This window comes from Dendrobates tinctorius, unplaced genomic scaffold, assembly GCF_039654945.1.
Source record: "Dendrobates tinctorius isolate UK_male_01 unplaced genomic scaffold, ASM3965494v1 ptg000449l, whole genome shotgun sequence".
NCBI classification, from domain to species: Eukaryota; Metazoa; Chordata; class Amphibia; order Anura; family Dendrobatidae; genus Dendrobates; species Dendrobates tinctorius.
This window is the reverse complement of record NW_027362111.1, coordinates 522,485-538,843: the sequence shown is the minus strand read 5'-3', so window position 1 is coordinate 538,843 and position 16,359 is coordinate 522,485. Positions and strand designations below refer to the sequence as shown.

The 16,359-nt window shown below is 34.3% G+C and overlaps 1 protein-coding gene across 1 annotated transcript in view; it reads right to left on the bottom strand.

Annotated features, from left to right (window-relative positions):
- The window catches only part of LOC141077406 (uncharacterized), a 93,608-nt gene extending 78,377 nt beyond the window's left edge, over window positions 1-15,231 (bottom strand). Inside the window, exons 1-2 of the mRNA XM_073564316.1 lie at window positions 15,106-15,231; window positions 14,562-14,930 (exon numbers count right to left, since the gene is read on the bottom strand). Coding sequence (XP_073420417.1) covers window positions 14,562-14,930; window positions 15,106-15,148 — 412 coding nt within the window. The 5' untranslated portion in view covers window positions 15,149-15,231. The remainder of the gene's footprint in view (window positions 1-14,561; window positions 14,931-15,105) is intronic.
- Between the last annotated feature and the right edge of the window lie 1,128 nt (window positions 15,232-16,359).

Here is a 16,359-nt window from a genome sequence, read left to right as displayed (position 1 = left end):
ATATATCATCTATAGAGAGTATACACCATGATGTCATATATATCTTCTATAGATAGTATACACGGTGATGTCATATATATCATCTATAGAGAGTATACACCGTGATGTCATATATATCATCTATAGAGAATATACACCGTGATGTCATATATATCTTCTATAGATAGTATACACGGTAATGTCATATATATAATCTATAGAGAGTATACACCGTGATTTCATATATATCATCTATAGAGAGTATACACCGTGATGTCATATATATCATCTATAGAGAGTATACACCATGATGTCATATATATCATCTATAGAGAGTATACACCGTGATGTCATATATATCTTCTATAGATAGTATACACGGTGATGTCATATATATCATTTATGGAGAGTATACACGGTGATGTCATATATATAATCTATAGAGAGTATATACCGTGATGTCATATATATCATCTATAGAGAGTATACACGGTGATGTCATATATATCTTCTATAGTGAGTATACACGGTGATGTCATATATATCATCTATAGAGAGTATACACAATGATGTCATATATATCATCTATAGAGAGTATACACCATGATGTCATATATATCTTCTATAGATAGTATACACGGTGATGTCATATATATCATCTATAGAGAGTATACACCGTGATGTCATATATATCATCTATAGAGAATATACACCGTGATTTCATATATATCATCTATAGAGAGTATACACCGTGATGTCATATATATCATCTATAGAGAGTATACACCGTGATGTCATATATATCATCTATAGATAGTATACACCGTGATGTCATATATATCTTCTATAGTGAGTATACACGGTTATGTCATATATATAATCTATAGAGAGTATACACCGTGATGTCATATATATCATCTATAGATAGTATACACCGTGATGTCATATATACCTTCTATAGAGAGTATACACGGTGATGTCATATATATAATCTATAGAGAGTATACACCGTGATGTCATATATATCATCTATAGAGAATATACACCGTGATTTCATATATATCATCTATAGAGAGTATACACCGTGATGTCATATATATCATCTATAGAGAATATACACAGTGATGTCATATATATCATCTATAGAGAGTATACACCGTGATGTCATATATATCATCTATAGATAGTATACACCGTGATGTCATATATATCTTCTATAGAGAGTATACACGGTGATGTCATATATATAATCTATAGAGAGTATACACGGTGATGTCATATATATCATCTATAGAGAGTATACACCGTGATTTCATATATATCATCTATAGATAGTATACACCGTGATGTCATATATATCTTCTATAGAGAGTATACACGGTGATGTCATATATATAATCTATAGAGAGTATACACCGTGATGTCATATATATCATCTATAGATAGTATACACCGTGATGTCATATATATCTTCTATAGTGAGTATACACGGTTATGTCATATATATAATCTATAGAGAGTATACACCGTGATGTCATATATATCATCTATAGATAGTATACACCGTGATGTCATATATACCTTCTATAGAGAGTATACACGGTGATGTCATATATATAATCTATAGAGAGTATACACCGTGATGTCATATATATCATCTATAGAGAATATACACCGTGATTTCATATATATCATCTATAGAGAGTATACACCGTGATGTCATATATATCATCTATAGAGAATATACACAGTGATGTCATATATATCATCTATAGAGAGTATACACCGTGATGTCATATATATCATCTATAGATAGTATACACCGTGATGTCATATATATCTTCTATAGAGAGTATACACGGTGATGTCATATATATAATCTATAGAGAGTATACACGGTGATGTCATATATATAATCTATAGAGAGTATACACCGTGATGTCATATATATCATCTATAGATAGTATACACCGTGATGTCATATATATCTTCTATAGAGAGTATACACGGTGATGTCATATATATAATCTATAGAGAGTATACACGGTGATGTCATATATATCATCTATAGAGAGTATACACCGTGATTTCATATATATCATCTATAGAGAGTATACACAATGATGTCATATATATCATCTATAGAGAGTATACACCATGATGTCATATATATCTTCTATAGATAGTATACACGGTGATGTCATATATATCATCTATAGAGAGTATACACCGTGATGTCATATATATCATCTATAGAGAATATACACAGTGATGTCATATATATCATCTATAGAGAGTATACACCGTGATGTCATATATATCATCTATAGAGAGTATACACCATGATGTCATATATATCTTCTATAGAGAGTATACACGGTGATGTCATATACTGTATATCATCTATAGAGAGTATATACGGTGATGTCATATATATCATCTATAGATAGTCTACACGGTGATGTCATATATATCATCTATAGAGAGTATACACCGTGATGTCATATATATCATCTATAGAGAGTATACACGGTGATGTCATATATATCATCTATGGAGAGTATACACGGTGATGTCATATATATTATCTATGGAGAGTATACACCGTGATGTCATATATATAATCTATAGAGAGTATACACCGTGATGTCATATATATTATCTATAGAGATTATACACGGTGATGTCATATATATCATCTATAGAGAGTATACACGGTGATGTCATATATATTATCTATAGAGAGTATACACCGTGATGTCATATATATTATCTATAGAGAGTATACACGGTGATGTCATATATATCATCTATGGAGAGTATACACGGTGATGTCATATATATAATCTATAGAGAGTATACACCGTGATGTCATATATATCATCTATAGAGAGTATACACCGTGATGTCATATATATTATCTATAGAGAGTATACACGGTGATGTCATATATATCATCTATAGAGAGTATACACGGTGATGTCATATATATCATCTATGGAGAGTATACACGGTGATGTCATATATATAATCTATAGAGAGTATACACCGTGATGTCATATATATTATCTATAGAGAGTATACACCATGATGTCATATATATCATCTATAGAGAGTATACACGGTGATGTCATATATATCATCTATGGAGAGTATACACGGTGATGTCATATATATCATCTATAGAGAGTATACACCGTGATGTCATATATATTATCTATAGAGAGTATACACCGTGATGTCATATATATTATCTATAGAGAGTATACACGGTGATGTCATATATATCATCTATAGAGAGTATAGACGGTGATGTCATATATATCATCTATAGAGAGTATACACCGTGATGTCATATATATTATCTATAGAGAGTATACACCGTGATGTCATATATATCATCTATGGAGAGTATACACGGTGATGTCATATATATTATCTATAGAGAGTATACACGGTGATGTCATATATATCATCTATAGAGAGTATACACGGTGATGTCATATATATCATCTATAGAGAGTATACACCGTGATGTCATATATATTATCTATAGAGAGTATACACCGTGATGTCATATATATCATCTATGGAGAGTATACACGGTGATGTCATATATATCATCTATAGAGAGTATAGACGGTGATGTCATATATATTATCTATAGAGAGTATACACCGTGATGTCATATATATTATCTATAGAGAGTATACACGGTGATGTCATATATATCATCTATGGAGAGTATACACGGTGATGTCATATATATTATCTATAGAGAGTATACACCGTGATGTCATATATATCATCTATAGAGAGTATACACCATGATGTCATATATATCATCTATAGAGAATATACACGGTGATGTCATATATATCATCTATAGAGAGTATACACCATGATGTCATATATATCATCTATAGAGAGTACACACCGTGATGTCATATATATCATCTATAGAGAGTATACACGGTGATGTCATATATATCATCTATAGAGAGTATACACCGTGATGTCATATATATCATCTATAGAGAGTATACACCATGATGTCATATATATCATCTATAGAGAATATACACGGTGATGTCATATATATAATCTATAGAGAGTATACACCGTGATGTCATATATATATTCTATAGAGAGTATACACCGTGATGTCATATACATCATCTATAGAGAGTATACACGGTGATGTCATATATATCATCTATAGAGAGTATACACCGTGATGGCATATATATCATCTATAGAGAGTACACACCGTGATGTCATATATATCATCTATAGAGAGTATACACCGTGATGTCATATATAATCTATAGAGAGTATACACCGTGATGTCATATATATCATCTATAGAGAGTATACACCTTGATGTCATATATATCATCTATAGAGAGTATACACCATGATGTCATATATATCATCTATAGAGAGTATACACCGTGATGTCATATATAATCTATAGAGAGTATACACCGTGATGTCATATATATCATCTATAGAGAGTATACACCGTGATGTCATATATATAATCTATAGAGAGTATACACCGTGATGTCATATATACCATCTATAGAGAGTATACACCATGATGTCATATATATCATCTATAGAGAGTATACACCGTGATGTCATATATAATCTATAGAGAGTATACACCGTGATGTCATATATATCATCTATAGAGAGTATACACCGTGATGTCATATATATCATCTATAGAGAGTATACACCATGATGTCATATATATCATCTATAGAGAGTATACACCATGATGTCATATATATCATCTATAGAGAGTATACACGGTGATGTCATATATATAATCTATAGAGAGTATACACCGTGATGTCATATATATCATCTATAGAGAGTATACACCGTGATGTCATATGTATCTTCTATAGAGAGTACACACGGTGATGTCATATATATCATCTATAGAGAGTATACACCATGATGTCATATATATCATCTATAGAGAGTATACACGGTGATGTCATATATCATCTATAGAGAGTATACACGGTTATGTCATATATATCATCTATAGAGAGTATACACCGTGATGTCATATATATATAATCTATAGAGAGTATACACCGTGATGTCATATATATCATCTATAGAGAGTATACACGGTGATGTCATATATATCATCTATAGAGAGTATACACCGTGATGTCATATATATAATCTATAGAGAGTATACACCGTGATGTCATATATATCATCTATAGAGAGTATACACCATGATGTAATATATATCATCTATAGAGAGTATACACGGTGATGTCATATATATAATCTATAGAGAGTATACACCGTGATGTCATATATATAATCTATAGAGAGTATACACCGTGATGTCATAGATATCATCTATAGAGAGTATACACCGTGATGTCATATATATCTTCTATAGAGAGTATACACGGTGATGTCATATATATCATCTATAGAGAGTATACACCATGATGTCATATATATCATCTATAGAGAGTATACACGGTGATGTCATTTATCATCTATAGAGAGTATACACGGTGATGTCATATATATCATCTATAGAGAGTATACACCGTGATGTCATATATATATAATCTATAGAGAGTATACACCGTGATGTCATATATATCATCTATAGAGAGTATACACCGTGATGTCATATATATATAATCTATAGAGAGTATACACCGTGATGTCATATATATCATCTATAGAGAGTATACACGGTGATGTCATATATATCATCTATAGAGAGTATACACGGTGATGTCATATATATCATCTATAGAGAGTATACTCCGTGATGTCATATATATATATAATCTATAGAGAGTATACACCGTGATGTCATATATATCATCTATAGATAGTATACACCGTGATGTCATATATATCATCTATAGAGAGTATACACGGTGATGTCATATATATCATCTATAGAGAGTATACACCGTGATGTCATATATATCATCTATGGAGAGTATACACGGTGATGTCATATATATCATCTATAGAGAGTATACACCGTGATGTCATATATATCATATATAGAGAGTATACACCGTGATGTCATATATATCATCTATAGAGAGTATACACTGTGATGTCATATATATCATCTATAGAGAGTATACACCGTGATGTCATATATATATAATCTATAGAGAGTATACACGTGATGTGATATATATCATCTATAGATAGTATACACCGTGATGTCATATATATCATCTATAGAGAGTATACACTGTGATGTCATATATATCATCTATAGAGAGTATACACGGTGATGTCATATATATCATCTATAGAGAGTTTACACCGTGATGTCATATATATCATCTATAGAGAGTATACACGGTGATGTCATATTTATCATCTATAGAGAGTATACACCGTGATGTCATATATATATAATCTATAGAGAGTATACACGTGATGTGATATATATCATCTATAGATAGTATACACCGTGATGTCATATATATCATCTATAGAGAGTATACACGGTGATGTCATATATATCATCTATAGAGAGTATACACCGTGATGTCATATATATCATCTATAGAGAGTTTACACCGTGATGTCATATATATCATCTATAGAGAGTATACACCGTGATGTCATATTTATCATCTATAGAGAGTATACACCGTGATGTCATATATATCATCTATAGAGAGTATACACAGTGATGTCATATATATCATCTATAGAGAGTATACACCATGATGTCATATATATCATTTATAGAGAGTATACACGGTGATGTCATATATATCATCTATAGAGAGTATACACCGTGATGTCATATATATCATTTATAGAGAGTATACACCGTGATGTCATATATATCATCTATAGAGAGTATACACCATGATGTCATATATATCATTTATAGAGAGTATACACGGTGATGTCATATTTATCATCTATAGAGAGTATACACCGTGATGTCATATATATCATCTATAGAGAGTATACACCGTGATGTCATATATATCATTTATAGAGAGTATACACCGTGATGTCATATATCATCTATAGAGAGTATACACCGTGATGTCATATATATCATCTATAGAGAGAATACACCGTGATGTCATATATATCATCTATAGAGAGTATACACCGTGATGTCATATATATCATCTATAGAGAGTATACACCGTGATGTCATATATATCATCTATAGAGAGTATACACCGTGATGTCATATATATCATTTATAGAGAGTATACACCGTGATGTCATATATCATCTATAGAGAGTATACACCATGATGTCATATATATCATTTATAGAGAGTATACACCGTGATGTCATATATATCATTTATAGAGAGTATACACCGTGATGTCATATATCATCTATAGAGAGTATACACCGTGATGTCATATATATCATTTATAGAGAGTATACACCGTGATGTCATATATCATCTATAGAGAGTATACACCGTGATGTCATATATATCATCTATAGAGAGTATACACCATGATGTCATATATATAATCTATAGAGAGTATACACCGTGATGTCATATATATCATCTATAGAGAGTATACACCATGATGTCATATATATCATTTATAGAGAGTATACACCGTGATGTCATATATATCATTTATAGAGAGTATACACCGTGATGTCATATATCATCTATAGAGAGTATACACCGTGATGTCATATATCATCTATAGAGAGTATACACGGTGATGTCATATATATCATCTATGGAGAGTATACACCGTGATATCATATATATCATTTATAGAGAGTATACACCGTGATGTCATATATATCATCTATAGAGAGTATACACCGTGATGTCATATATATCATCTATAGAGAGTATAGACTGTGATGTCATATATATCATCTATAGAGAGTATACACCATGATGTCATATATATCATCTATAGAGAGTATACACCATGATGTCATATATATCATCTATAGAGAGTATACACCGTGATGTCATATATATATAATCTATAGAGAGTATACACGTGATGTGATATATATCATCTATAGATAGTATAGACCGTGATGTCATATATATCATCTATAGAGAGTATACACCGTGATGTCATATATATCATCTATAGAGAGTATACACCGTGATGTCATATATATAATCTATAGAGAGTATACACGGTGATGTCATATATATCATCTATAGAGAGTATACACCGTGATGTCATATATATCATCTATAGAGAGTATACACGGTGATGTCATATATATCATCTATAGAGAGTATACACGGTGATGTCATATATATCTTCTATAGAGAGTATACACCATGATGTCATATATATCATCTATAGAGAGTATACACCATGATGTCATATATATCATCTATAGAGAGTATACACCGTGATGTCATATATATCATCTATAGAGAGTATACACCATGATGTCATATATATCATCTATAGAGAGTATACACCATGATGTCATATATATCATCTATAGAGAGTATACACCGTGATGTCATATATATCATCTATAGAGAGTATACACCGTGATGTCATATATATCATCTATAGAGAGTATACACCGTGATGTCATATATATAATCTATAGAGAGTATACACGGTGATGTCATATATATCATCTATAGAGAGTATACACCGTGATGTCATATATATCATCTATAGAGAGTATACACGGTGATGTCATATATATCATCTATAGAGAGTATACACGGTGATGTCATATATATCTTCTATAGAGAGTATACACCATGATGTCATATATATCATCTATAGAGAGTATACACCATGATGTCATATATATCATCTATAGAGAGTATACACCGTGATGTCATATATATCATCTATAGAGAGTATACACCATGATGTCATATATATCATCTATAGAGAGTATACACCGTGATGTCATATATATATAATCTATAGAGAGTATACACGTGATGTGATATATATCATCTATAGAGAGTATACACCATGATGTCATATATATCATCTATAGAGAGTATACACCATGATGTCATATATATCATCTATAGAGAGTATACACCGTGATGTCATATATATCATCTATAGAGAGTATACACCATGATGTCATATATATCATCTATAGAGAGTATACACCATGATGTCATATATATAATCTATAGAGAGTATACACGTGATGTGATATATATCATCTATAGAGAGTATACACCATGATGTCATATATATCATCTATAGAGAGTATACACCATGATGTCATATATATCATCTATAGAGAGTATACACCATGATGTCATATATATCATCTATAGAGAGTATACACCGTGATGTCATATATATATAATCTATAGAGAGTATACACGTGATGTGATATATATCATCTATAGATAGTATACACCGTGATGTCATATATATCATCTATAGAGAGTATACACGGTGATGTCATATTTATCATCTATAGAGAGTATACACCGTGATGTCATATATATCATCTATAGAGAGTATACACAGTGATGTCATATATATCATCTATAGAGAGTATACACCATGATGTCATATATATCATTTATAGAGAGTTTACACCGTGATGTCATATATATCATCTATAGAGAGTATACACCGTGATGTCATATATATCATCTATAGAGAGTATACACAGTGATGTCATATATATAATCTATAGAGAGTATACACCATGATGTCATATATATCATTTATAGAGAGTATACACCGTGATGTCATATATATCATCTATAGAGAGTATACACCATGATGTCATATATATCATTTATAGAGAGTATACACGGTGATGTCATATTTATCATCTATAGAGAGTATACACCGTGATGTCATATATATCATCTATAGAGAGAATACACCGTGATGTCATATATATCATCTATAGAGAGTATACACCGTGATGTCATATATATCATATATAGAGAGTATACACCGTGATGTCATATATATCATCTATAGAGAGTATACACCGTGATGTCATATATATCATCTATAGAGAGTATACACGTGATGTCATATATATCATCTATAGAGAGTATACACGGTGATGTCATATACAGTGGGGAAAAAAAGTATTTAGTCAGTCAGCAATAGTGCAAGTTCCACCACTTAAAAAGATGAGAGGCGTCTGTAATTTACATCATAGGTAGACCTCAACTATGGGAGACAAACTGAGAAAAAAAAATCCAGAAAATCACATTGTCTGTTTTTTTTTCATTTTATTTGCATATTATGGTGGAAAATAAGTATTTGGTCAGAAACAAGCAATCAAGATTTCTGGCTCTCACAGACCTGTAACTTCTTCTTTAAGAGTCTCCTCTTTCCTCCACTCATTACCTGTAGTAATGGCACCTGTTTAAACTTGTTATCAGTATAAAAAGACACCTGTGCACACCCTCAAACAGTCTGACTCCAAACTCCACTATGGTGAAGACCAAAGAGCTGTCAAAGGACACCAGAAACAAAATTGTAGCCCTGCACCAGGCTGGGAAGACTGAATCTGCAATAGCCAACCAGCTTGGAGTGAAGAAATCAACTGTGGGAGCAATAATTAGAAAATGGAAGACATACAAGACCACTGATAATCTCCCTCGATCTGGTGCTCCACGCAAAATCCCACCCTGTGGGGTCAGAATGATCACAAGAACGGTGAGCAAAAATCCCAGAACCACGCGGGGGGACCTAGTGAATGAACTGCAGAGAGCTGGGACCAATGTAACAAGGCCTACCATAAGTAACACACTACGCCACCATGGACTCAGATCCTGCAGTGCCAGACATGTCCCACTGCTTAAGGCTGTACATGTCCGGGCCCGTCTGAAGTTTGCTAGAGAGCATTTGGATGATCCAGAGGAGTTTTGGGAGAATGTCCTATGGTCTGATGAAACCAAACTGGAACTGTTTTGTAGAAACACAACTTGTCGTGTTTGGAGGAAAAAGAATACTGAGTTGCATCCATCAAACACCATACCTACTGTAAAGCATGGTGGTGGAAACATCATGCTTTGGGGCTGTTTCTCTGCAAAGGGGCCAGGACGACTGATCCGGGTACATGAAAGAATGAATGGGGCCATGTATCGTGAGATTTTGAGTGCAAACCTCCTTCCATCAGCAAGGGCATTGAAGATGAAACGTGGCTGGGTCTTTCAACATGACAATGATCCAAAGCACACTGCCAGGGCAACGAAGGAGTGGCTTCGTAAGAAGCATTTCAAGGTCCTGGAGTGGCCTAGCCAGTCTCCAGATCTCAGCCCTATAGAAAACCTTTGGAGGGAGTTGAAAGTCCGTGTTGCCAAGCGAAAAGCCCAAAAACATCACTGCTCTAGAGGAGATCTGCATGGAGGAATGGGCCAACATACCAACAACAGTGTGTGGCAACCTTGTGAAGACTTACAGAAAACGTTTGACCTCTGTCATTGCCAACAAAGGATATATCACAAAGTATTGAGATGAAATTTTGTTTCTGACCAAATACTTATTTTCCACCATAATATGCAAATAAAATGAAAAAAAAACAGACAATGTGATTTTCTGGATTTTTTTTTCTCAGTTTGTCTCCCATAGTTGAGGTCTACCTATGATGTAAATTACAGACGCCTCTCATCTTTTTAAGTGGTGGAACTTGCACTATTGCTGACTGACTAAATACTTTTTTTCCCCACTGTATATCATTTATAGAGAGTATACACGGTGATGTCATATATCGTCTATAGAGAATATACACCGTGATGTCATATATATCTTCTATAGAGAGTATACACCGTGATGTCATATATATCATCTATTGAGAGTATACACCGTGATGTCATATATATCTTCTATAGAGAGTATACACCGTGATGTCATATATATCTTCTATAGAGAGTATACACCGTGATGTCATATATATCTTCTATAGAGAGTATACACCGTGATGTCATATATATCATCTATAGATAGTATACACGGTGATGTCATATATATCATCTATAGAGAGTATACACCGTGATGTCATATATATCTTCTATAGAGAGTATACACGGTGATGTCATATATATCATCTATAGAGAATATACACCGTGATGTCATATATATAATCTATAGAGAGTATACACCGTGATGTCATATATATCTTCTATAGAGAGTATACACCGTGATGTCATATATATCATCTATAGATAGTATACACGGTGATGTCATATATATCATCTATAGAGAGTATACACCGTGATGTCATATATATCATCTATAGATAGTATACACGGTGATGTCATATATATCATCTATAGATAGTATACACCGTGATGTCATATATATAATCTATAGAGAGTATACACCGTGATGTCATATATATCATCTATAGAGAGTATACACCTTGATGTCATATATATCATCTATAGATAGTATACACGGTGATGTCATATATATCATCTATAGAGAGTATACACGGTGATGTCATATATATCATCTATAGAGAGTATACACGGTGATGTCATATATATCATCTATAGAGAGTATACACCTTGATGTCATATATATCATCTATAGATAGTATACACGGTGATGTCATATATATCATCTATAGAGAGTATACACGGTGATGTCATATATATCATCTATAGAGAGTATACACGGTGATGTCATATATATCATCTATAGAGAGTATACACGGTGATGTCATATATATCATTTATAGATAGTATACACCGTGATGTCATATATATCTTCTATAGAGAGTGTACACGGTGATGTCATATATATCATCTATAGAGAGTATACACGGTGATGTCATATATATCATCTATAGAGAGTATACACCGTGATGTCATATATATCATCTATAGAGAGTATACACCGTGATGTCATATATATCTTCTATAGAGAGTATACACCGTGATGTCATATATATCATCTATAGAGAGTATACACCGTGATGTCATATATATCTTCTATAGAGAGTGTACACGGTGATGTCATATATATCATCTATAGAGAGTATACACGGTGATGTCATATATATCATCTATAGAGAGTATACACCGTGATGTCATATATATCATCTATAGAGAGTATACACGGTGATGTCATATATATCATCTATAGATAGTATACACGGTGATGTCATATATATCATCTATAGAGAGTATACACGGTGATGTCATATATATCTTCTATAGAGAGTATACACCGTGATGTCATATATATCATCTATAGAGAGTATACACCGTGATGTCATATATATCTTCTATAGAGAGTGTACACGGTGATGTCATATATATCATCTATAGAGAGTATACACGGTGATGTCATATATATCATCTATAGAGAGTATACACCGTGATGTCATATATATCATCTATAGAGAGTATACACGGTGATGTCATATATATCATCTATAGAGAGTATACACGGTGATGTCATATATATCATCTATAGAGAGTATACACCTTGATGTCATATATATCATCTATAGATAGTATACACGGTGATGTCATATATATCATCTATAGAGAGTATACACGGTGATGTCATATATATCATCTATAGAGAGTATACACGGTGATGTCATATATATCATCTATAGAGAGTATACACCGTGATGTCATATATATCTTCTATAGAGAGTGTACACGGTGATGTCATATATATCATCTATAGAGAGTATACACGGTGATGTCATATATATCATCTATAGAGAGTATACACCGTGATGTCATATATATCATCTATAGAGAGTATACACGGTGATGTCATATATATCATCTATAGATAGTATACACGGTGATGTCATATATATCATCTATAGAGAGTATACACGGTGATGTCATATATATCTTCTATAGAGAGTATACACCGTGATGTCATATATATCATCTATAGAGAGTATACACCGTGATGTCATATATATCTTCTATAGAGAGTGTACACGGTGATGTCATATATATCATCTATAGAGAGTATACACGGTGATGTCATATATATCATCTATAGAGAGTATACACCGTGATGTCATATATATCATCTATAGAGAGTATACACGGTGATGTCATATATATCATCTATAGAGAGTATACACGGTGATGTCATATATATCATCTATAGAGAGTATACACCTTGATGTCATATATATCATCTATAGATAGTATACACGGTGATGTCATATATATCATCTATAGAGAGTATACACGGTGATGTCATATATATCATCTATAGAGAGTATACACGGTGATGTCATATATATCATCTATAGAGAGTATACACGGTGATGTCATATATATCATCTATAGAGAGTATACACGGTGATGTCATATATATCTTCTATAGAGAGTACACACCGTGATGTCATATATATCATTTATAGAGAGTATACACGGTGATGTCATATATATCTTCTATAGAGAGTACACACCGTGATTTCATATATATCATCTATAGATAGTATACACCGTGATGTCATATATATCATCTATAGAGAGTATACACGGTGATGTCATATATATCTTCTATAGAGAGTATACACCGTGATGTCATGACTGGTGGATTATACGCGATAAATGTACAGGTCTTGTCTCTCACCTCGCCCTCCTTCCTCTCCAGTCACATGGAGCACGGTTCCGTTTCCACTTCCAGTTTTTCCTTCGGGAGTGGACACTTCGCAGTAGTACATGGCGATGTCGGTGGGATTAACGTTGTGTATGATGAGATGCGCGGTTCTATTATTGATGAAGTCTTCTGCAGTCGCCCTGGAGATCCGGCCGGAGAAACCGTTATTACTGTTAGACACCTCCGGCCCGGTCCTTACCAGGTGCTGGTACCACTTGTAGGACGCGACTGTCACCTGCTCCACACCAGAGATGTTGTAGGTGCACGGTAAGAAGACGTCGCTGCCGGTGGTGGCGTTGACCTCCGGAATCTGGAACACCTCAATCTTCTGGGAAAGCAATCCTGACATAGATAACAGCAGAAAACCAGAGATAAAAGTGAGAAGAGAACTTACATGACCATGCTGGAGCACAACGGAATCCCCCATGCGTAATTGATGGGACTACAAGAAGATCTGATGTCCCAAGCCAAACTCCTAGTGGAAAGCAGAAAGCCACAAGGTGGAGATGATGCTCACCCTCCAGAGATCCCAGGAGGAGGACCACCTGCACTGCGCTCATCGTCCTATGTCCTGGTCGTCCACTGAAGCTGCGATGGTGTGCTGCTCTGTACAGGAAGCCACTGCTGGGTACTGATGACAGAAGAGCGGAACTGTCACACTCAAGGTCACAATTATTTATGAAACTTCAGAACTTCTGCTTTGGGAATGCATGCACCAAAGAGTGCTGCACAGGCAGATAACCATCATGCACCGCTATGGAGCGCTGACCACAGTAATGACTTGTGCCACAGATCTGACATGGACTGGAGAGTGGACATGAGAGGCTCTGAGGCCTAGCCACCTCTATCCTCCATCGGTGAAGACCAGTGTAGATTCCAGATGATCCAGCAGTGAAAGCACGGAACGAGGTGTGATTGTCAGCTCTACTCCACACCTCAGTGGACTCATCTGGACAACAACGGTAAAAATCAGCTTCATAGAGTGTCAGTGTAGCGGAATTGGAGCATGGGCGGCAGATCAGAAGTGTGCCATACTTCCCAGATAATGAGCATGGAGAGTAAAATAGGTGTAAAGGAATTCGAGTCCTAATTCTGGACCATGTACATCCGTCTAATCTGCAATGAGAGCGGTCACTCACCTCTATGCCTTGTACATATATGGTGGCTGGAGGTCAATAGATGGAGCATCTCCGATAGATGAGACGCTGAGTCCCCTGTGCAGTGGGGAATGAGACGGCAGGTAGCTGTATCCTATAGGACCGACTAGATGTCTCCTCTCTAGTGACAGAACAGGTCAGGACTGATCAATGCCAACAAATGTCAGGACGAAGGCCCACCTACTACATTCTACTTTAATCGGAAAATACTTATTGGGAGCATGTTTTCTAATACACCAGATGGAAGTGATGTCTGGACTACGATCCTGTGTATTCCCCAGTAATGTGTATATTACAGAAGCCCAGATGTCCTTGGACAGTCACATCACATACAAATACCCGCAGATTTGGGCTGTTCCCCATTCAGAGACAGACATTGCCCAGTAGCCCCATAATATTAATACAAGCCCCAGTATGCACAGTAAAAATACAGGGACATAATGAAATAACTGCTAATCCCCGGGAAATACATAGACACAGGACCATGATCACACACAATACATGTCACCCAGGTAGGGGTAGATGGACATTTATAGAGAAATGGAAGGGGGGGACATCAAGGAACAAGTGGAAAGACCACTAAATGACCCCATAGCAAATCCTGAATACGTAAT